Source organism: Melospiza georgiana, chromosome 5 (assembly GCF_028018845.1).
Source record: "Melospiza georgiana isolate bMelGeo1 chromosome 5, bMelGeo1.pri, whole genome shotgun sequence".
NCBI classification, from domain to species: domain Eukaryota; kingdom Metazoa; phylum Chordata; class Aves; order Passeriformes; family Passerellidae; genus Melospiza; species Melospiza georgiana.
The window spans coordinates 34,496,058-34,520,224 of record NC_080434.1 but is presented as its reverse complement, the minus strand read 5'-3'; the positions used below and the strand labels follow the sequence as shown (position 1 = coordinate 34,520,224).

Here is a 24,167-nt window from a genome sequence, read left to right as displayed (position 1 = left end):
TTTTCTTAGTAGATTTCAAAATTATGCTACATTAGATGATGGCATCTCAGTCAGCAGATGCCAGATACAGCATCAGGAAGGGACAATGTAGGGATCACTCATGCATGGCACTGTTTGACTGGCTCAGGGCACAATGAGCTGTGAACTACAGCTGTGCACAGCTGGAGTCAGCACCAGTTCCTTTCACTCCAGTCACAACCATCACTGCATTTAACACACAGCTGAGTGTGTGAAAGAAGGGGTTGTTTCCCAAAAGACCCAATTCCTCCATGCTTAGGCTATTCTAATGAAGGGCAGACCTCAGCCTGACTCACCAACCTTTCTTCTGGCTCAGATGTTAAGCAAAAAGTGTTAACAGTTTTGTTCCAATCATTATTCTAAAATAAAATAACCAGCTTTTCCACAAATTTCAAGGAACTGAATATATTGGTACCATAAGTTCAGTAAAGGTAAACTCAGAGCCACAAAATTTCCAGAAACAGAGTTCGAGTGGTGGCTTGTACCAAGAAATCACCACTGAACAGTTCTGTTTATCATAATGTTCACAACAACCTAAGATGAAACAAACTGGGGGATAACTAAATAAATATGCATTGAAGTGGAAACATTAATGAAAAAAAGGTCACAAGAAGCCTTATTAATAAATGAAGACAATTTATTACTTCAAGTGTTAATGGTAAAAAAAATTCAGCACAGCTGTTGCATTTAAAAAAGTGAAACTACAATTAAGTACTATGTTCTAGTTCAATAAACAGATGAACCCAATGTTCTTCCAAACAGTTAAGCATTATACAGTACATCTTATGAAGACCCGTAAATTAAAGAACTACTTCTTAAATTTAGAGATTAAAAAAATTCTGCATTCACAACTTTAGCTTCTTTTTTCTCCCACGCCCATCAGGAGTGCCATCCATTTTGCGCTTCTGTGCCTGCAAGGTAAGATTTTGTAGTAAGTTGTTGTCATACAGAAAGGTTGTGAGCAAGCAATGTGTTTCAAAATAAAGCAGATGGAGAAGACTGACACCCTGGCAGCTTTAAAATATGACAAATTGCAAGTGTGGCATATAGTAAATATGCACATCTTTTCTGCTGTTTTTCATTCTCCAAATCTGGAAGAGCATGATTTCACAGAGGTAGAAAGTGTATAAAAACAAGTAAGGATGGTATAAAGCTTCCTATTATGAAAAGGTATTTCTAAATACCCATTTAAATACTCTGTGAACACAGAGTCTAAGAAACTTAATATTCCATCACTATTAACCTTACTGATTTCTGCACATCTGTCAAGTAAGTTGTGCTTTTAAGTTTTTGCTTCAACAGCTCTAGGCAACAACCTGAAAAAATGGAGGAAAATACATAAAGGTGATATTTTATTTACAAAATAGGCCTATTTGCATACTAGCAATACTTTGAATTTAGTCAGCAATGAGCGCTGTGAAGCATTTGTGCTGTTTTCCCAAATTTAGCTCTACAGGCCCATCTGTAAATAGATCTGTGGATGATTTAGCAGATTCTATAAATCAAAATGCCAAATACATCCCTGATGTACTTACCAGGGTAAATCTATACAGTGTACCAACCCAGTGATCCAAAACGTAACAAGTTTATCTGCTCCAAAGCATGTGACCTACACTTAAGAACCTTTTTTCTTCTATTTGACATCCTCAACTGGACTAGCTGAACACTGACATGAACTTTAGGAAGCTTTTAACATTGCTCTCTAAGTTGCTGGTTTCAAATAACTTTAGATATCACTTGTCCTAGACACTTGGAAAAACGCTGTTGTCAAGTGAACGTTTTCACAGAAATGCCTTTTAAATCTTACTGAAGATGGTTTTGGTCCACGTTTCTTCTTTTCTGCCTTTTCCTTTTCTTCCAGTTCCATGTTTTCTCTTTCAATGAGTGTGATTAAAGTATTACACCTCCTTTGTAGCTCCTGCATTACACAACATATTCAATCAGTACCTTAGGCAGCCACTTAATGTAAAAATCCTCTTAGAATATTAAAAATGCTGGTGAGTAGGTAAGTATTTTGCTGGATCTTGCCAGAATAACAAAGAAACGATTAAATGTTTCATGATACTTACTTCCTGGCAGGCTTCACAGAGATGGATTTGATTGCAGATGTTTGCTTTGCAAAAGACATTTATATTTAACTCAAATTGGAAAAGCGTACCTTAGAATTTTGAACTTCTCCTCTCATTTGCCATGGCTACATTTGACACCCGTACAGTTGTCAGAAAGTTATAAAGAGGTAAAGCCTTGTTCCCATGCACCTACCTCAGTATTTCAGCAGCCATTTAATTAATTTAATATTGTGATAGGCATTCATGAACAAAAAAGAGCTATATATATATATACAGATAGATATATATATATATATACCATTGCAGTTCTGGACTTGAGAAACCAGTCAAATCTGAATTGCGGCGAGTTTCGGATACATTGTCTTAATTCATCATAGACATTTTCTTTATCAAATCCTAGTTTGTGAAGCATACAGATTAGGAAGCGATCCTCCTCTTCGGTGTAATTCTTCCCTTTATTAGTACCATAGGATATTCTTAGTTGGTGGAAAGGGGCTTTATATCTCCCAATCTGAACAAAACAAATAAGACCACATAAAGCTAAGAAATAGGTCAGAATTAGCATGGAAGTCTTTTGTATAAAAGCATTAAATCACATGAAGACAGAAAACTAGATGTTTAAGGATCTCCCATGCTAAGTCTTCAAAAGAAAATGACTGTAGGTTCAGAACAGTGCATTTATCAAAGCTATCTAAACGGGCAAATTCTGGTTTAGACAACAGACAGCTTTGTAATCTTTTGACTAATGGCAGACTTTCACTACACCTAAAAACAGGCAAGACTGGTCAGGATTCAAATGGCAACGATCCTTTTTGACAAAAATCTTTAGGAACTGGTAAAGTCAGAGTAAGAGTAAAAAGGTACATGACAGTTAGCACGTGGTTTGGCTGCCTTCTGGTTTATTGAGTCTGACACTTCTTCCCTAGAAGACAACTAACTCAGCAAACCTGAAATGGGGAGAAAATTCCTACAAAGTGTCTTAATTAACTATAAATCTCTTCACTACCAAATACTACTTGGTGAAACACAAACAAGAACAAAAGCTTCCTCTGTTGGATTAGTCTTTTTTAAGTGCTCTCTAATCTCATGTTTCTAACTCCCTGTCTTCTGCTATCTCTGTTTCTACTTAACTCCATTTCTGTTTTCCTATGTTCCTCTCTCCCCCATCGCTCTACCCATTTCTCTCCCCACCCACCTCTCTCCCTCTCTTCCTCCATTTCTCTATCCCTCTCCATTTTTCTCTCCATCCCTCTATCTCCCCCATTTCTTCCTCTCTCCATTTCTCTCTCTCTCTCTTAATTTCAGTTCCATGTGTCCAGAAGGAACTCTGCTCCTCCCCAAAGCCTGTACCATGTACAGGAGTTACACAGCACTCTGAACTGCGTGCTGTAATACACAAGACTGTTACAAACACCAGGGTAGACCATAGCTAAGGGCGTCATCACAGCACTTCCGTGGGATGGAAAAGCCACGGGAAGAAATTGCTGAGTGTTATGCAAAGAGGCCAATGTCATGCCCAAGATGTCTTCATACATCAGCAGCATTGGCCAGACAGGGGTACTGCATCTCCCCTCACTGGCACCAGGAAAAAAAAAGCAAGAAACTGAGCAAACCCACCTTTGTATCGAGAGCCTTTTTTATGCTGATTCGTCTCTGAATTCTGGCTTCTCCTCTTTCAATCTGAGCCATGATCTTCTCTATGTCTTGGAGTTCATTGCATCTTTCCCAGAACACAGCTAAGAAAGGAACAACTTCTTAGTATCTTATCATGCATTGTAAAAGTCAGAGGTTTAACCTTAAAAAAAGGATGTCAGCTGTTCCTTCCTTTTACCAGAGCTTACTGCTCTGTAACAACAGACATGTCTTGAGCTGGTAAGAAACCTTCCCTTCCAGCTACCATGTGATGCAGTAGTACAAATGCTATTTTGAAGAGGGTAGATACTGCAATCTTCAGTTTAAGTGAGGTACAATACAGGCCAGTAAGACTTTTGTGTGTCAGTCTCCTCAAAGGAAAAAAGCTTCTTCAAATGAAAATGGATGTAACAGAACACAGTTTTATCAAGAGAAGCAAGAGGGCAACTGAGTGCCCGAAGACAAGCAAGTGCCTGAAAGACAATTAGGTGTTTAAATAAGGGGGTTTTGAAGAAGATTTTTTGCACATTTTCAACTTGCTCTATACCTTTAGAAATGTAGTGCCAGGACTTTGCAGCTACACTACAGTGGAAAAAAAAAAATCTCTTCTAAAGAGAGGTTAAGTAGCCAAGTGGACTCAGGTTACCAGTGGTCGCTGTAGGCTCAATCGTGATGTATTTACTGTGTTCTGCTCTCGAGGAGGAGGCAAAGGTTAACTTCTCATTAATGAATACAAGGAAAAGGGAAATCTCTTCAGCTAAGCAGTGTTTCTCAGCATTTCCTTTTGCAAAAATTAGCAAGAACTGAAGACAGTGCTACCCAGTTAGATTCAGGATATAGTGAAGTGGCTCAGCAGGAGTTTACGTGTGCATTTTAGTATAGCTTTAGTTGTGCAGGTGGTAATGATGGTAAAAGACATATCAGCAGATCCAAAATACATCAATATAATTCCACCCCAAAAATCTTAAACAGCAGTGTAAGAAATTCTCAGCAGTAGGATGCTACCGTGTTCTCAGGCAGTTCACACGAGCCAAGCAGAGTTAGATACTCTCAGAGCTGAGTACAGAATTAAGTTACCTGAATACTCAATGACTTCCTCTGGGGTTTTTCCTTCGACTTCTCGTGCTATATTTTCAATGTCATCACGGCCCCACTTCTCATTGGCTTTGATGAACTGGTTGAAATCTCTCTTATTCCAGTTAGTGAAGCCCTATACAGCAATCAAGAGGAAACATTGCACAGAGGTTCAGGATTTGTCCATCTCTGAATTTGATTCAACTGGTTTCTTGAAATTGCGCGTAACACTTCCATCATTCCACAGTGTTAAACCTTTTCTTTCTCTGCAGTTGAATTTAGTAGAACTCTTTTTATACTGCAGTCACTGTAGTCTCTCTATTTAAATACTGCAAAATGACTAGCACTAGTTCTTTATTTACCTAGTAATTTCTGATAAGTTTTCAGCTGAAAAATTAATCCCTCCTCCTAATAGTCTCTCTATGGGATTACTTTCTAAGAAAAAAAATTGCTCAAGTGAAAGCAGTGTAATGGCTTTTGTTTTTGTCAAAAAGGCCCCCCAGGTGCCTCACAGACATCCTCAGCCATTGCATCATTGCAGTGACCACTGCATGGCCACTTTCCCTCAGAAGGACTAAAGCCATCTTGTGATGGTGATTTTCAGCAGAGACACAAGTAGCACTGCTGAAGTCATGAGCGAAAGTAGGTTCATTTCATATTACCAGTAGCTTTTACAAGTAGTGGGAAGTAGCAAGTTGTGCCAGCCATGTTGTGATTTAGCCACAGCTTACTGGACTGTACTGATTCCTGACCTCTGTGATTCTGGTGTCTCCACAGTGAGCTGTTCCAGCTCATTACTACGCAAGCAAGAAATCCTGTCCTGTAATTCCGATCCCCTGCCAAAATACAACGTGTAAATAAAATATCCAAATAAGGCATATCAAGCATTCACCTGTTTTAAATTACTTAAATATACAGGCTTCCTAATTATATACCTATTCAGCTCACACCCTTCTTTTAGCAAGGGGAACTATCCACTACCAGATGTAGTTTAGGAAAACTGACTGTTCAGACTCCAAGATTCACTTCCATATGGGTGTGAAACTGAGGCAGAATATGTGCATTAAATAATGTGGAATGCAGCACACCCAGCTCTGCAGCCATCCTGCAAGGTCTCATGGAAAGACATCACTGTCTATAGTCCATGCCAGACTAGGATTCAGGAGAATCCAAGCACACTAACTTGGTGCACATTCCTCAAAGATATCCTATGACACAGGCCTATGACAAACCTAATGCTAGAAACTCTTTTCAGTCTGAACCAAACTTTGCAGATGTGTTAACTACAGCACATGCCAATCAGTGACCAAGAAATGTTCCCATAATGCTGTGAAACACAAAACAAGCTTCGGCTGATTTCAGTGTCAGTGAAGACCCAACAATACCTGGGTTAGAAGTTTCTCTTTTTCTTCTAGTTCTTCATCATTAAGAGGTTCAGCCTCATCAATCTTAAGCTGCTCTTCCTTTTGTGCTTGGGCTGCATTTGGGAGATCAGGATTACGAGGTACCTGAAAGATTTTGCACTTTGTAAAACTGAATTTTTCACAGATAATTACTAATTGTCACCTTTCTGTTAATATAACCTAATAGTTTCTACAGCTGAACATGAATTCATTTCATTTAAATTACTGTGAAAGGCTGGAAAAGTACATATTCTCCTACTGTTGCATTAAACTGTTCCATTGCAAGAATTTAGAGAATAACACAGAAGGGACTGGAACTTAAAGATCACCTCTTTTCCAACCCCCTGCTATGGGCAGGCCACTTTCTGCTTAGATGAGGATGTTCAAAGGCTTGTCCAACGTGGCCTTGAACACTTCCAGGGAAGTGGAATGTGCATCATCCACAGCTTCTCTGGGCAAATTGTGCCAGTGCCTCACCACACTCACAGTGAAGAATTTCCTTCCAATATCCAACCTAAACCTGCCCTCTGTCAGTTTAAAGTCGCTCCCTTGTAAAAAGTCCCTTTTCAGCTTTCCTGTAAGCCCCCTCTAGGTACTGAAAGGCTGCAATCAGGTTGCTCCAGAGCCTTTGCTTCTCCAGAGTGAACAATCCCAACTCTCAGCCTTTCCTCTTAAGAGAGGTGCTCCATCCCTCTGGCCAAGGAAATTCTTCAGTTACCTTGTAACCAATTGTTTTCCTGTAGTAGAGAATCTCTTTTTCCAATAGTTCAAACAGGCGAGGAGGAAAGAACTGGAAGTCCTGTACATTTGGCTGTTTTGGAGGCCGTGGAGCCTGAAACACAAAGTTTGCATTTGTTCCCTTTCACATCCAGAATCTGCTTTCTTGTAAGAAGTGATTTAAGTTTATGAGCAAACAAAAAGCATTATTATTACAAAAATGCACTCTCTTAGCTTGGGGGGAAAAAAGTCACACCAAGCAAGACACACCAACCATCACAAAGAATTCTAAAAGTAAAAGAGCAGTGAGAGAAGGGGAAGAGAGGTGTTTTGGGAGGAGGAGGAGTTGGCTGGTGAAAAAGTCACACATGTTTAAAGCATCAATCTTCCACAGGAAAATTTACAGCTGCTTAAATAAGAACCAGAAAAATCTTGATCTTAGCCTCCCTAACATCTTACAAGTTTCATACTGTTCTTATTTTATCTCACAGAAGTTTGTCTCAAGTCTTCTGGAAATTTTTTTCTAAATTTAGATAGTCTCTCCACTTCATAAAAGTGAACAGAGCAGTTTTTATGACTTAAGACCTATTTGTTGCTTAGAGCTTTAGCCATTTACCATGCATTTTTAAAAAATTTATTTCTTTTGATTACTGAACTCACCTTGGGTGCTTTTGGTTCACTGACTCGAAGAGCCTCTCTGAAGTAAGCATCCACAGCATAATTGGCTTTTCTTTCTCTTTTAGGTGGTTCAATCCACTCTGTAAATGCCAACTGTAAAAACAAACCCCATCACACCCAAAACCAAAAATTAAGTCTTGCAAGATCATGAGACCAGCTACAAGTTTTATGTAAAATTAGATCTACATCTACTTCAATATAAGTGTTGTAAGTGTTATTTAAACTACTTTCATAGATGACACTGTATTTTACCCAATACCTCTTAAATAAGTATGATTAAAACATGCAATTCAGTGCATTCCTCCAAAAGAAACTTAAAACATTACCTTCTGTTTTTCTCTGTAGTCTTCCCCTTCAAAATTATACACGCTAGATTCAGTATCCATAGTAAAATTCCTAAGGGAGCTTTCACCCATCTTTGAAAGTTTTTCGTTCATTTCCGCAGTCTTGGACAGGGGATACAGAAAAGAATAGTAGCCATTTGGATGGTACTTCATTATTTAACATCTCATTCCCAGATAGAACGGGAGCCATTTTGGAAGGCACGTCATTATTAAACACCTCATTCCAGAAAGGAGCCACTCTGAAAGGTACTTCATTTTAAAACATCCCATTGCCAGAAAGAAGAGGAGCCATTCTAGAAAGTACTTGACTATAAAACATCTTATGGACAACATCAGAAAAAACAAACACAACTGAGTAACACAAAAACCCTCTACAGCAAAAACCCCTTTTCTCTCCAGCTTGGAACCAAGTTATCATCCAGAGACTCACTATCTTGCCATCACATTTAAATCTACAGGTGAGCTTCCCCTTTTCAAACCTTCTCACCTTCTTTGCCCCTCTTTCCAAAATGTGATCAATATCTTCATCTGTAATCTCACTATCCTTTGAAGCAAACACGTGTGTTGCTCCATGTCTGATCATTTGCAGCATTTCATCCTTTCCAAGTTTATTCAGGTTTTGATCCACCAATCTTCCTAAAGAAAAAAATGCTTGAGGATAGCAACTCACTAAAGAGTTTATGTTATGGAAGGAGCAATACAGGATGTTCTCCCCCTTATATTTCCACATACAAGCTACATATTACTGATTCCAAGCAAGTCAACTAAGGTTACCTTACTTTTCTCCACCTATTAGAGAAAGGAAAGGCATTCATTTAAATTTAAAGAAGAAACTGAGTGCTTTAAAAAGCCTAATCTGACTATATCCCACTAGGCAGGTAAGCAAAAAGTTAGTGAGGAAATGCCTACTCCTACAGTAAAACAAATTTTCAAGTGGATGAGGCCTTTGCACACTCCCTTCAGAGTTCAGCTGAGGCAAAAGCAACATTCCCACTGGTTCTTACTGGCTGATTCCACCATGATTTACAATGGGAGAAGAAGGGAATTTCACCCTAGATACAAAGTGCTGTCATGTACTTGCCTTGCTGGATGACGATGGAATCCAGGCGCAGTTTCATTTCTGCCCGCTCCACTATCCTCTCCTCCACGGTATTGTCTGTGATGAACCTGAACACCCGCACAGTCTTGGTCTGCCCAATTCTGTGCGCTCGATCCTGCCCAAAACAGTGACAAAACATTCAGCACTTGCCTTCCAGCATGACTACATAACTGGGTTTAAGATTTTCATTATTTCCAGCACACGAATTTACAAAACAGAACAGCACAGGTCACTTCAATGTTTACAGCTATCCATGGCTACCCAAGATATTACATTTTTATCTACATTGCAAGTTTGGGGGTTTTTTTTCAATAACATTGACAGTGAGTCTGTCTCTATGTGTCATAGCTAAAAAACAGCAGGAGTTGGGGTTTTTCATTAAATCACATAGATGAGAAGACTTGGATGCTTCTGACCTCTGTAGAAGCAACCTTCTGTAGAATCAAAGCATGAAGAAATCATCTCTCTGCTGACCAAAGCTGCCTTTCTCAAAATCCTTCAGTAGTGTCACAAACAGTTCAAGAAAAATACAATACCCTACCTCTCCTGACTAGTGAAACATGAACCACTGGAAGAATCAGTATTCTCAACATACACCTGTAGTGGTAGCTGGTACTGCCTCATTTGAGCTATTAGACACCAGTTCCATCATTCTTTTGAAGTGATTTTTGCTAGAGTACTTGAGATCCACAGGTTAACTGAAATAATTAAAGACATTTCCAAGACTTGTCTCTGAAAAGCCTCATTTGTCAAAAAAAACCAAAAAAACAAAAAACCAAAAATCCATTGGCAGTTTTTAGATAGCTTTGCTTTCTTAGGTGCTCACTAATGTCCTTGACATGTATCCAGGATGGAGATGCATCCACATCGACTTCAAAAAACCCCTAAGGATAGTGGCTAAAATCAGATCCTTTCATTACCATCACCATAAAAGCAGTTTTTGAAAAGTTTAATTCAACTTTCCTTTATCTTATTTTCAAGATCGCAGGAAAAACAGTGAAAACACATTCACCTCCACTCCCCACAACGGTAAAGCTTTAAAGCTTCATAGTTTTGGGATTAACAACCTAGATTTAATTCATTTTTACTTACTCAAGTAGGCTATTTTCATTAAACAATACTAAGAGGTGTAGCATACACCCAGCATTTCCCACTACATAAAACACTGTATAACCCAAATGTGACCAAGGACACAGTGGAAGCTGCACTTGAACTGAAAATTAGTCTTACAAATCCTGCTCCTGTGCTAAAATGGGAAAATACCAATTTATTTTGGAAGTACACATTTCTAGCAAAGTTCTGTGAGAAAAAGAAAAAAAAACGTAATTTCCATCTGACATCTTACCATAGCCTGGAGATCTACTTGTGGATTCCAGTCTGAATCATAGAGAATTACAACATCAGCAGTAGCCAGATTGATTCCAAGACCTCCTGCTCGTGTACTCAACATGAACACAAATTTTGAGCTGTCAGGATCATTGAATGCATTAATTGAAGCCTAAATAAATGAAAAGAATGTATCAGTTAAACAAAATGTTTACAAACAGTATTTTTACATAAATAGAATCCTTAAAGCTGTAAATACCTGTCGCTCATTGTGAGGAGTTTGTCCATCCAGTCTGCAATATTCGTAATTTCTCCACATACAGTAATCTTCCAAAATATCTAGAACTCTTGTCATCTGACTGAAGATTAGAACTCTTGAGCCTGTTTGGGTAAAAAGGTTTCTTATGCTTTCACCGAAACATAAGATTAAACAAACTCTCCAAGTCTGCACTACCAGAAAAGGAAGGAGGGCAATTCCATGTACAAAGAAGAAAATTTGTTTGAATTTCAGACTCAAACTACAATGCAGGGCTGCAGCTGCTGCTGCCACAGCACATTCATGCCATAGGACACTTTTGTCTTTCCCTGATATGTCACTGTCTAATTAATGGCTGGCTTCTCCTTTTCATTTTGTGGTGTACTCCTTAAGAAAAGTTCCCAGACATGGCAGAGTAAGATGGTAACACAAATATAAAAACATCATCAAGTATAAATAATAAAATTTTGAAGTATTTGTTTGTTTTGGATTTAAGATCTCTAGAAATAAAGTGAATTCTTCTTAAGTACTTGTCAGTTTACTTACCTACCAAGAACAACTTAAAAAAAAAAGTAAATGTTCAGTACTTTATGCATATACACCCAACCATTTCCAGTCTACTGGAGAAATTTAAGTAAAACACAGGACATAAGAAAGTTTCTACCTCCTTATGGTCCTTTGGACTCAAGGGTTAAGTCTTGAGTCCAAACTTAAGAACTGAACTCTCTTGTTTAGGATGCTAATTTGATTTGAGACCAGTCCAGTATTAACTACAACACCTCATCAATAAACCAGGATATCAGGAAGAAACCAAGATCAAAAAAGCACAGTAACCACTGAATTGTTTGGTTTTTAGTCTTGAGTTACACAGCCACAGCTGCCTGGATGATACCTAGATACAAAGTACAGTTTACTTCTGTACTACAGAAGGTTGAGACGTGGTTTTGTTCTTCTGTAAAGTGTCCCCACTCACAAACCTACCTCCAACTTCTTTAGCAAGGTCACTACCGTAAGCATACTCAAAAAATAGTGAGTTAAAAATTTATTCCAGTGTCAAAACTCTATTGCAAGTGAGTTTTACAGTAATCCATTTCAAAGCTAACTTTTCAATTTCAAAATAACTTCTAAACAACTCAAGGGTTCCCCTATGTTTGAGTGTTTATAGAATACACAGAAAAACCTCAGGTACTGTTCAAAATCACATCCAGCAAGAAAGACCAACATTTCACACAGGATTTGAATTGAACTATGTATGAGGACTCTGAATCTGAAATGGTCCTTCATGGCAAATCAAAGGTGTGGCTAAAATACTACAAAATTATATTTCAGATAGCTAATAAGACTATGAAAGAAAATCTAAAGCTCCGACCAAATGATGTTTTTGTGGTGTGAACTTAGCTGGGATGAAAAAAATAGGAAAAAAAAAAGAAATCAAAACACTTCAGCACAAAAAGCCATTATGGACTATTGATCCAAGCTGGTATCATACTAGAAACCCACAATAATCCTGGCTAAAGTCTGCTGGGTTTTGCTCAGAATACACAAAAACATTACTGAACCAAAAAACTCTCAAAACCCCAGAAAGGAGACACATACCTTGTTCTTTCAACTTAGGTAGCAATTTGTCCAGAACTACCATTTTGCCACTGTTGGTGACCAAATGCATGTCTGTTGTATAAGGTGGGCCAGGCTCTGCTCCATCAAAGAGGTAAGGGTGATTGCAGCATTTCCGCAGCTGCATCAGGATGTTCAGCAGTCTCATCTTGTCCAGCTTCCCAGCTGAGTTCAGGATATCTATATCCTTCATCAGGATTCGCGTGTACCTACAGCAAGGAAAGAAAAACCCTTCTGTTCACCCTAAAATGAAGTCTAAAGCAAAGCTGGGGGATGATTTACAAGCTGCATCTTTTGCTGGTGCAGGGGGAGGAGGAGGAAAGGTTTGAATACGTGTAAGCCAGGAAAAGCCTGTGGGAGACAGAACCTGGCCTCAGCATCATGGCAGCCATGGGACATGGTTTGGGTGTCATTCTTTTGTCTCTGGGCAAGTCAGAAATGTAGCACAGACTCACAGAATCGATTGGGTTGGAAGAGAACTCGGAGATCATCAGTTCCAACCTTAGGCTAAACACCACCATCCACTGGGTGCCACGTCCAGCTGCTTCCTAAATACCTCCAGAGATGGTGAATCCATCACCTGTCTGAGCAGTCTATTCCAATGCTTGACAACCCTTTCCATTAAGAGATTCCTCCTGATGTTTGACCTGAACCTCCCTTGGTGTAGTTTGATATCATTTCTTCTTGCTCTGTTGCCTGGGAGAAGAGGCTGATGACCCCCTCGGCTGCACCCTCCTATCCAGGAGTTGTGCAGAGCAAAAAGGTTCCTCCTGAACCTCCTTTCCTTCAAGTAAGAAGTTAAGCAACTTTTCCTAAGTCTTTAGACTACAAATACTGTCTTAAAGCTCAGTCTACCCTTCATTTAATCAGGTAAATATCCCTGACATGCATGGTTCTGTCACAGCAGTGTCAGAAAGAAACAGGTAAAAATACCAGAGAGAATAAATTAAGTTCTACACAGCCTTCAAGTCACAGACAGCACATTCCTTCTGAGCCTTAACCACAGCCCAGTCAAGCACATGCATTAATTACCATTCTCGCTGCATTTTGCTGAGGCCCACATAAATTTTAACTTCCTTCTTTGGAGGCAAGCTTTTCTCCACATCAGCCTTGATGCGACGCAGAAGGAATGGTCGTAGCACCTGAAAGAGGTTCATCATTAAATGCATTTTGGAAACTGAAACACTGATCAGGTCAATGGACAAATCAAAGAGCAGATATTCTCTATCACAGATACATGAACTAGTGTTAAGACAATCTGAAAAAAAAAAGCAACCTATATGGAGAAATTATTTGCTATACATGGGATATACATGTGCTTTATTTGAGAGACTCAAAGATTAGGTCAAAATGATCTTTCATATGGTTCTGTGTCCTTTGACTTCATTTTGCTTGACTGAAAATTTGTGGAATAATCTCTCTCATCCTCATAGTCTATCATAAAAAGCATTAGAAGAACTGCTTGGGATTTAACTTAGGTAAACGTAACCCTTGCATAAAAGGCAAAAGGACTCACCATATGAAGGCGCTCCACTAGTTTTTGATCCCCTAGACAGTTGTTGGTATCAAACCACGAATCAAAATCCTGTATCAACAAAATCATTGGTTTAGAAGAGGCTTCCTTTCAAGGTACAATAGCATCACAATGGTGAACAAATACAACTCTCATATGGCCAGGAAGTAAAAGAACAAATTACCTTATTTGGGCTATTTTATGAAAAGCTTTGTAACAAACATTTCTAACTCAATTTATCACTTATAAGTAACTGACACCACTAACTATACATATCCAGATCTACTTTCAAATTGGAAAAACCAGCAAAATTAATTTGATTCAGAAACAAAAGACTTACTTCAGCTGAGTTAAAGACATCGGGCAAAAGGAAGTTGAGAAGTGCCCAGAGCTCATGTAAATTGTTCTGAAGTGGAGTTCCAGTTAATAGCAGCCGGTTGGTAGTCTTGAATTCCCTTACAATTTCTGATAACTGAAGGACATTGAGACATCACCAAATATTAAACATATATCTATAAACATCACTAGTCTCTACACCACCACCTAACTAACCCACACAGATATCTTTCTTAGTGTAAAATAAATTACCTTTGATTTTTCATTTTTAATCCTGTGGGCCTCATCTATAACAAGGTATCTCCAGTTGAACTTTTTGAATACTGACTTCTCTTTGATAAGCATTTCATACGACGTTACACAGACATCCCATTCTCCAGGCAGCAACACATCTCTCACAAAGGCAGCCTAGGTAACAAGGTGACAGCTGGTTACTGAGGCTTTGTCAAATTTAAAGCAAACAGAACACAGCAGCCCTGTTACAAGTTTCCTATTTTAAGTCTCATGAAGGCAGTGTTTTGTCTTCATAAAAGGAGACTACAAATCTTTGAACAATAAATTATGAACATAAAGTAATGAAGCATTATCCGGGCAACACACATATGAATTCTAAGCTGGTTATACTCCAAGTAGGCAGCATTGTAGGTCTTAAAGCACTACAAATGCAAGTAACGTCCCTCCCCAGGAAGCAAAGGGGAAGGACTGCTGGATTTACACAGGAACACACAGGAAAAACTGCCATATCCAAACTTACTCGCTGGTCTTTGTCACCAATCAAACAAACTGCTCGAAGTGTTGGTACCCATCTCTTGAATTCATTCATCCAGTTCTGCAGAGTGGACTTAGGAACTAACACCATGTGAGGTCCAGGAATGTTTCTGTAGTGTTTCATATAGCCAAGAAGAGAAATTGTTTGCAGTGTCTTCCCAAGACCCTGTAAGACACATTAATGTGTTAGAAAAAAGAAAACCTCTCAGAAAACACCTTTGAAAATGAAAACCCAAGAGTGAGCTCTGAGGTCAGCATGGAAGGCACAGAAACGTGAATGAATGAGGGAGCTACAAACAGGGTATCAAAACACTGGTTAGGAAAAGCTTGCAGGGCTTTCCCCATTTCATAATAACAAAGTAGCAAGAGTATCACTTTGAAACCCTGGATTATGACGTTAGAATTTTGCCTTACCTTTCAAGTAAGACAACTTGTTAAAAGTACAAGGAAACATTATTTCCTAAAACTTTATTTTGTAGACTATGGCGTACTGAGGTTATTTAGAGGTCAAACTTTAAAAATTTGACTTAGGTATTCTCTTAAACTTGACATAAAAGTGAATAAATTAGGAACCATTAGGAATTTTTAATTTATTCAGTTACTGAGGTATTAATATTAATAACACTGTCACCATAATATTATAGATTGTCATATATGCTGTCATATTTTGCATAGATTATGTTATTAATGCTTCATAACCGTAAATATGTTCTAATTAATTTTTAAAGTGTAAAAAATGCATATCTCAAAGAAGAAAACAAATACTGAAAGTCTGGTATAACATGGTATCTTTAACATATAATTTTAACTAAAACAAAACTGAGGAAGAACTGAAAAAACCAGATCATTCCTACACTTTAAGTAATTCAAAAATATGATTCAAATGCATGGGAATTAAAAACCCCAAACGCCATCAGCACAAGTAATTTCTGTTTCTAAAATTCGAGTCTCTGTCTTCAAAAAAACCAAAATCCACCAGGTACAAGAAATGGAAAAGTGTTCATAGGCTGTGTCAGATGTGTTAATAACTTCAAAAAATTAATACCTAAGAAAAACAAAAAAAAATTAATAATAATATTTAATATCTTTAACACAAAATGGATATTGGAGTACCACAAATCCAAGGACTCACAAAGCCTCCGAGGTGTTTTTGTTAAAACCCTCTCCATTCAGCCAAAAAAAAAAATCTATTCATAAGCATGTATGTTTAAAAAGACCTCGATGTATTTAAAAGTGAACCATGTTACTAAACAGTAATTTAAACTCTTTTGTCTCTAACTTATCTTTTAGTTTTATTACACAGACATTACAAGATACAGGAAATGCAATACACTGAAATGTTAAGAGTTTTGTTTCTTCTTTTCTACTCCTTATGAAAAAGAGATACATCTCAAAAACACCTGCCTTTGAAACTACTACAACAACTTCTTCATTCATCCCTTATCTTTTGGGGAAAAAGAATAAAAATCACATAGTTGGCCAGTGCCAACTGAAATGCCCATGGTCATGATGTATGAGCTGCCTAGGTACACCTATCTTTGCATCATTTTTTCAAGAAAATTCCCACTGCTGTAGCTGTTCTGTGGACATCACTCCATAGAGGACACTCATATCCTAATATCTACACATGGCCCTAACAACAGGAAGTGTTTCCACATTTGATGCTCTTTTCATATCTGACACTCTCCTCACAAGGGCAGCTGAAGAATACCATAACAAAACACCTGCAATTTAGACAGAAAACAAAGGACATGTCATTCTGTGGAACAAGTCCCCTCCACCAACTTGATGTTCCTAAAGGCTGATGGATTCCCTTCCCATATTTTTGAAACCTGCCTGCATGATTTATTTAAATTAAAATACCTTTGACACTCTCAAAATTACTGACTTTAAACACAGTAGAAAAATAAAACTGGCAAACTATATATTGCGTTTTGTGTTAATAAAACTCCCATATATATACACACACTAATGGACTAAAATGGCATTGTACCGCATGTGTTCTGGAGTGATCCTAAACACAGGCCCTGTGCATACCATTTCATCTGCCAGGATGCCATTGATGCCATTTTCATACAGAGAAATGAGCCAGTTCAGGCCTCGGATCTGGTAATCACGCAGCTTTCCCCATTTCACATCTAAAAGACATCAAAGAATAGATTCAAAGATACACAAAAACTTCGGAAAGAGCTTTACCACCTGTTGGCTGCTAACTGACAGTGATTACCAAAAATACAGAACAAATTCAAGTAATAAATTCATGCAATAAATTCAAGGACAATGCAGAGTGGGGACAGCAAGATATTAATTTTGTTTCTGCAAGTTGCTGCAACAGCTTTGTTTTCTGCAAGGACCCAAAGCACACAGAAATTCTAAATCCATCATCACTGTCAAAATGAGAACACAGTCAAACAGTAAAACAACAGAATACTGAATACCATTAAATGAATTGGAAGCTGTTAGGTGCTTTATATCAGAATATAGATTACATATGTAAAAATAATAAGATGACAAACTTAAAAACTCTTTCTTATTAACTGAAACATAGCAACTGGATTGCTAAGGGACAAGACTCACTGGACCATCTTTCTGGACCACAACGAAAATAAGCAGTTCCTCAATAATACATTTTGTACCATTAGCTCAGTGCTCAGTTCCTCCCTCTCCTGTCCCCCCAAATTATTTCACTATCCTTGGAGTATGCAAATCGAGTTCATTTTAAACATTTTGAAGAAAAAGAACAGGGAAAAAAAAAAAGGAAGGAAACACACATGATGGAGATTCTTCAAATCGAGTGCAGACATTTGTTGTCTTAGAGCTTTCTGTTAACAGCTCCTCATCCTCTTCCTGCTCTGTTCTACGGTGCCGATAGCTGGAAAAGTCCAAGAATGCAGTAAGTTTTTGGGCAAATTTAAAAGACATCAAGTTGCTGTAAAATTAAATCTAATGCAAACTAATGTATATATTGCAATACAGAATGCAAACACTCAAAGAAATTTCTAGCAACATTCTTCCCTAGAATTCATGTTCAGCAGGCTCAAATATCAGCCCAAAGTGACTGGACAGGGATCAGTACTGGCCTTTAACTACAAGACAGGGAACAACACTACATTTAAGGTCTGCTGCACCTGCCAAACACTGCAGCCACACAAGCTGCAATGAAGGCAATCCAAATTTCTAGACTTACAATTTTCAAGCTGCCTGCAAAGTGTTGCATAGCGATGTTCTCCATGAGCTCTTACAATTTAGAGCCATGACTGCCTTACTTTTCTGCCCCTGCTTTTCTTCATGCTGGAAAGCAGCAACACAAATCTCTTGTAACTCCTTGAATTCTTAAGCAATCATGAACTTACAGATGGGCAGTTGAAAATAAAAGGCACACACACAGACACAGGACAAAAGCTTAGCAAGTTCAACTTCCACTTTTAAAGTACAATAAAATCTTATTTATAGTACGTGTCATCACTCACTCGCCAGCTGACAGTAAATTCTGTTTCTCATCCTTCTTTATTCGTGGACGTCCAGGTTTCATTTTTAAAGGTGAAGTTGGAGTTTTCTGAGCAGCAGGCTGAATGAAATGAGCAAAGAGCTCAGTCTGCTTCAACAGATACTCAAATCTGTTTGCTCTGTCTGTTTGCTGGTGACAAAGGAAAATTAAATGGAACAAGTGAGACATTCCAGTATGTATTAATTCAAAAGAAAAACAAACAAATACTTTTTCAATATAGATTCACATTCCTTTATACACATCACTACAACACCAAAGAAGAGATGAGTAACATCAATGTACCTGCTGCTGACAGATTCAATACTCTTTTGTGGGGCCAAGGCTCATCTTTGCTACGCAGCAAGATCCAAGCTGTGAGACAGACCTGTGGCCAAACTGGCTTTGGCACAAAGATTGCCCAAGCCTCACTAGATAAGGCCAGACTCCCTTAAACAACTTTATTCAATCAAAAGTGATAATCCCACTCCCAAGAAATTTTCCCCCACACATCACACACAGGATTCTTCACTGTACTAATTAATTTCTAACCAAACTGTCAACAACTGCTCCCTACTGCGCTGATGACCTGCCTGCTCAGCGAGATACAGCACCTCCCTGTGCTGTCAGATAAGCAACAGGGCTGGCATCAAAGGGGACAGTGAGGACAGGACAGCTCATGGCCACAAGCCAGAACATGTTTCAGCAGCAGAGACCTTAGATATGCTCAGCCTAACTCATCAGGCTGCCCCTTTGATAGGAGTTGCTGTTTCTGCTGCGCAAGAAAAATGACAGCAGACAATATTAGTATCTGAAAGGTTCAGCTTCGTTGAGACAGGTTCCATTTGGAATCAACACACCCTGCCAATGCTACACCAAAACTCTGAACAGACAAACAAGCCAAAACCAGCTTCAAGGCCAACAGTAACCACTCTGACACTCTGCCACAGCATAACCTGGTATTTAGCAATTTGCAGCACAGCTATAAGAAGTCAGTTTTCTTAGTAAAAAGGAACATATGTTCCAGGCTCCTCAAGAGCAATGGCAGCTCTGTGAGTGTTTTCCTTCTTAGTGAGAGCAGATCCTGCACTATGGAAGAGACAGGAAGACAAAATATTAGAGTATAAAGAGACCACAAAAGAGACCTCCATGTACCACAGAGGACTCAGACTCACTCTAAGGGTGTTTTAAGCTTGAATGACACAGCTACAATCCACATCCACTGTATTGAAGTTTTCCTGTCTATTCTTCATAGGTTTTGTTTCTTTACTTTGTAAGATTCTGGGGTTTAAAATAGGTAAGATCTCACTACCATCCAAATTAAATTGCTGACCCTTTTTCTTTTTTTTTTTTTTTTTTACTGGCTGTACAAAACAGAAGTAGAAGAGATGCAGACTGCATTGCAGAAGGTTCCTCATTCTAAAACTTAAGTAAGGAATCTTCTGCAAGTTTTGGCCCTGCACACACATGCCCACACTTTCTTTCACTGCACTTGAGGAAGTTCTTTTAAGGGACTAACAGACATTATCTACGTCTCTAAGACAGCGCACAGAAAAAACCAGGCTGTACTCTGCAACCCTGAGCTATCCTTACGCCAACAGAGACACCCTTCCCATTTTCTTTATCAATGCATCTCTAAAACACAACTGCCCTTGTTACTGTGTCTGTTTAGAAATTAAGGAGACAATTCCAAGTTCGCTTCCTTCAGTGTGCCACAAAGTAGCACAAAGAAATATACAGAAGATGATGGGGTTATTTTCAGTGGAAAGAATAAATAACACAGGAAGCAGCAAATTTTAAAAATCAGTTTCACTTTCTTATGAAGAAATTTCACATGGAGTCACAAATTACAAACAGGAAAAAGGCAAACAGGGAGGAACCGAGAAAGAAACTGAAATGAGATGGTCAAGAATGGGCAACTCCATCTCTTCCATTATAAAAATGATGAAAAAATAAAAACCAATGAAAATAACAAATTTTCTCCTTTCTAACCTGTGAAGCACTGAATCAGCAGCCATCTTCAAAAACCTGAAGACTCTAAAGCTTCACAAAGAGATTCCTATAGAATCTTTCCATTTCTGGCTGAGAAGCTGAATGCTCAACTCTTTATAATCCCCCTTGCCTACAGGATGGACTGCTCTACAGGTAACTTTAAAATGCTGGAAAGGAGAATGGTCCCAGGAGTGCTTTTCTGCATATCTTTTGTTTCAAGATACTTAAATATTTTTTTAAGACCTAGACAAATCTTTATAAAATCCATTTAAGATATTTCAAACAATATCATTTTACTTGTTTTAAATAAGTGCATAAGTACTGAACAGCTGTACACAGTCCCAAATATTACATACCATTTTCTCTTCATATGTAGGATCAGTTTCCTGGATTTCTTTTTGCTTTGCCAAAGATGCATCATCAAAAGACTCCTGAGATGAAAAAGAATTAAGAAGAAATATTTCTGGAAAAGGGAATCTAAAGGAGAACAAGCTTGTTTCACATTGTATCAAAGCAGCAAAAGCTGGCTGTGGCACCTGGTGGTGGACAGACAGTAGTCAGCTCTCTGTTATTTCCCACACAATTACCTGGAGATGGATCCAAGATCCCTGCCACGGGGTGAGGGACAGAGCTGGGTCTCTAATCTGATTGAGCTCCATCATTAAGGCATCACATCAATGTGAATGAGGGAGGCAGCTGTGGTCCAGGAGATCAGCATGCCACTGCCAGGGTGCTGAGCCAACCCTCCTGAAGCTGCCTCTGAGGTGCACTGTCAAAGTATCAGCTCCAGGCCTGAAGTGAGGGTAATTTCAAGGTTTTTGCCAGACTACCCCAATCCCTCATCTCTCTGTACTAAAGGAACAAATCTAAACAAGAATCCACACTGCACTTTTGTCCTGAAAGCTGAGGAGGAGTTTAGGAAACTGTATTTTTCTCCTATGTAGGTTAATAAATTAAACAATGTTTATTACCCATGGTACTACTAACAACAGTTCAACTGGCTGGCGGGGAGAGGGCAGTCCTCCCTCATTCCCTCCCTGCCAAATCCTTAACATATTGCCTTCAATTACCAATTCTTTTGGATCAAGGCTTTTTTATCCTTGTCTCTTCTGCCATTAGGTTAACACTTTCCACATCATCTCCCATACGCATTTTCACCTTCTGTTGTTAAAACTAAAAGCAGTGAGATGATCCTTCCCCGATAAACAATGCTAAGGTAACATATTACAAAATAACTCTTGAAAGGGTGAGAAAATGAAACAAACGAGAAGCTTTCAAGTGTTTATTACCCGTCTGTTTATCTGAGCCAAGTAAGAATGGGGCTAAATTCAATCTTTACTGGCAAATACAGAACAAAGGAGCAGGAAAAGTAAGAAACAGATGAAACAAAGGCTAGCAAGAAACAGGATGTTTGTCAGTGGGTAGCTCCTCTGGCAGGTAAAGCATTTGGAAACAGAAAAATCCTAACACAAATGTTTAATTCACTAGTCAAAATATAAAGAACTGAGCATAAGAAGTTATGGCTAAAGCTCTTCTGGAGTCACAACCAAATCCTCTTATCCCTCACCGGACTGAGGAGGACCGTTGGAACTTCTGTTCCAATTCCCCTTTCTCCCACAATGCCGAACCCGGAAAGCACAGCAGCACAGCAGCGCGCCCATCCGAGCCCATCATCTGCTGCACACATGACAAAACCTTGCAATTTAGCTGGAGACCAGGGAAAGGCAGGCCTTCAAATGCTCACGGCTCCAAGGCATTCCAACCCAAACTTCACTGGATGCCAGGAAATCCCTTCCCAAGGTAAAAAAGGAACGGACTTGGCAGCACAGCGAGCCCTCGCACACAAGCGCCTCCAGAGCACGCGTTTCTCAGCCTGCATATGCTAAGCTCCAGCCTGGAACTGCCCCATTTCTACAGGTTCGAGCAAGATTTATTTCCCACAGTACTTTGGCTACTTGTTCATCCGAAAAACATGGCATTTGCAAATTTATTTAGAACAAGTAGGCTGAACAGCCCAGCGTGACTCAGGGTACAAAACACCCAGCGCTGAAAGCAGGACCGACCAGTTTCCTGCTATCATTAAAGAAACAACGCTGCGATAGAATTAGCATCTCCAGGCAATCACTTCCAACCCCTTGAAATTTCTGGAATATATGCACCTGTTGCCAAAACAACCCCTCCCACAACCCTCACACCGTCTTCCTCTCCATCGAAAGAAAAAAAAAATAGAAAAAAGTTGTGAAGCACTTCAGCAGACAAGCATCCCTCACGCTTTTAGCCGCCGGGCTAGCTCGCCGCTGGAGCAGGAAGTGCAAAGGCTGGGCAGGGTCTCGGGGAGGCAGGGGCAGACAGAAAGCCTGGGGTGCGCGGGGGGTCCCGCCGCCCGGTTCGGAACACAAGTAAGCGGCGTGACCCGGCCGCAGGGCTCCCGTGCCCGTGTCCCAGCGGCGGGACGAGCGCGGCTCTCAGGCGCCCTGCGCGGCGGGGAGGGGGCGCCGAGGGTCGGGACGCCCCCAGACACCCGCACCCCGCCGGGCCGCGCTCCCGCCGACAGGGAGGGCACAAGGGAGGGCGGCGGGACAGGAGCGCGGCCCGGCTTTGCCAGGTGCGGCCCCGCGGCCGCTCCTCCATTGTCTCCCGCGGCCCCACGCGGCCGGGATGTCCCACCTGCCGCCGGGGGAGCGGGGGGACCCCGCCGGGCCAAGCCGACTCACCTCCATCTTGATGTCGCCCCCGGCCAGGCCGGCGGCGCAAGGCGGCCCCGTCCCGGCGGCCTCGCTGGTGTTGGCGCCCGGTGGCAGCGGCGGCGCAGGCGGCTCGTTCGGCTGCGGCGGCGGCTGCCCGGCGGACATGATCCCAGCCGTGAGGAAACGGCGCTCCGCCGAGGCTCGGGCTGGCGTCCGGCAGGCTGCACGCTGCGGGCAGGCGCGGGCGAACACTGGGATCTCGGCAGAGGAGGAGGAAGAAGCGGCGGCCTGCGGTTCCCGGAGCGCGGCCGGCGGACGGAGCGAGGCCCGGCCCGGCCCGTCCCGGCGGGAGCCGCCAAGCAGCGCGCAAGCCGCGCCGCGAGCCCGCGCTCGCGAGACTTCCTCCCCTCGCGCGGCGGGGACGGCGGGGAGCGAGCAGCGCGCAGCGCACGCCGCCGCCGGTGGGGGCGCTGCGGGGCTCGTCCGGTGCGCGCGCTGCCGGGAGCTCCGGGGGCGGAGCGCGCTGGGATCGGCCGGGATCCCACCGGGACTGCGGGGGCTCTGGGGCCGGGCAGGGAGCGCTCCGGGATCTGCCGGGATCCCACCGGGACTGCGGGGGCTCTGGGGCCGGGCAGGGAGCGCTCCGGGATCTGCCGGGATCCCACCGGGACTGCGGGGGCTCTGGGGCCGGGCACGGAGCGGAATTCGTCTCTGTAACTGCGGAGTCGTCGCCCCCCTGCGATTTAGGGCTGGACAAACAACATCAGGTCAAATGTGGGCAGGCATGAGGTTTCATACCCTGCGTAAGATCACGGCATATTCCGAGTTGGAAGGGACCCGCAAGGATCATCGATCCAGCTCCTGGCCCTGCACAGGACATACCCAGGAGTCACCCCTGTGCCTGTCAGCATTGTCCAAACGCTTCCTGAGCTCGGTGCTGTGACCACTTTCCTGGGGAGCCTGTTCGTGCAGGCCCAGCCTCCCTATGGGGGAAGGATAATCCAACCTGTGAAAAATTCATATTATATGATTGGCTTTTCACGAATATTAAAATGAATATTATATGTGTTATGTTAGAACAGCATAACATTAAAATAGAAATGATGTGATGTAAGATACTTTTCTAACTAGCTCAAGGAATGGATAAGATAATCAAG

General features: G+C 40.9%; 1 protein-coding gene across 1 annotated transcript; it reads right to left on the bottom strand.

The window, feature by feature from the left end:
- Positions 1 to 634: 634 nt before the first annotated feature.
- On the bottom strand, positions 635 to 23,336 carry SMARCA5 (SWI/SNF related, matrix associated, actin dependent regulator of chromatin, subfamily a, member 5). Its single transcript, XM_058024065.1, has 24 exons — positions 23,038 to 23,336; positions 20,680 to 20,754; positions 18,318 to 18,484; positions 17,619 to 17,719; positions 16,885 to 16,985; positions 14,834 to 15,013; positions 14,332 to 14,487; positions 14,084 to 14,215; positions 13,747 to 13,815; positions 13,263 to 13,372; positions 12,213 to 12,439; positions 10,620 to 10,741; positions 10,380 to 10,532; positions 9,013 to 9,149; positions 8,423 to 8,567; positions 7,918 to 8,037; positions 7,574 to 7,684; positions 6,915 to 7,028; positions 6,179 to 6,301; positions 4,797 to 4,929; positions 3,705 to 3,823; positions 2,386 to 2,598; positions 1,826 to 1,936; positions 635 to 929 (listed from the first exon to the last, which is right to left on the bottom strand). The coding sequence occupies exons 1-24, from the start codon at positions 23,173 to 23,175 to the stop codon at positions 864 to 866; spliced, it is 3,123 nt and encodes a 1,040-aa protein (XP_057880048.1). The 5' UTR covers positions 23,176 to 23,336; the 3' UTR covers positions 635 to 863.
- Positions 23,337 to 24,167: the final 831 nt, after the last annotated feature.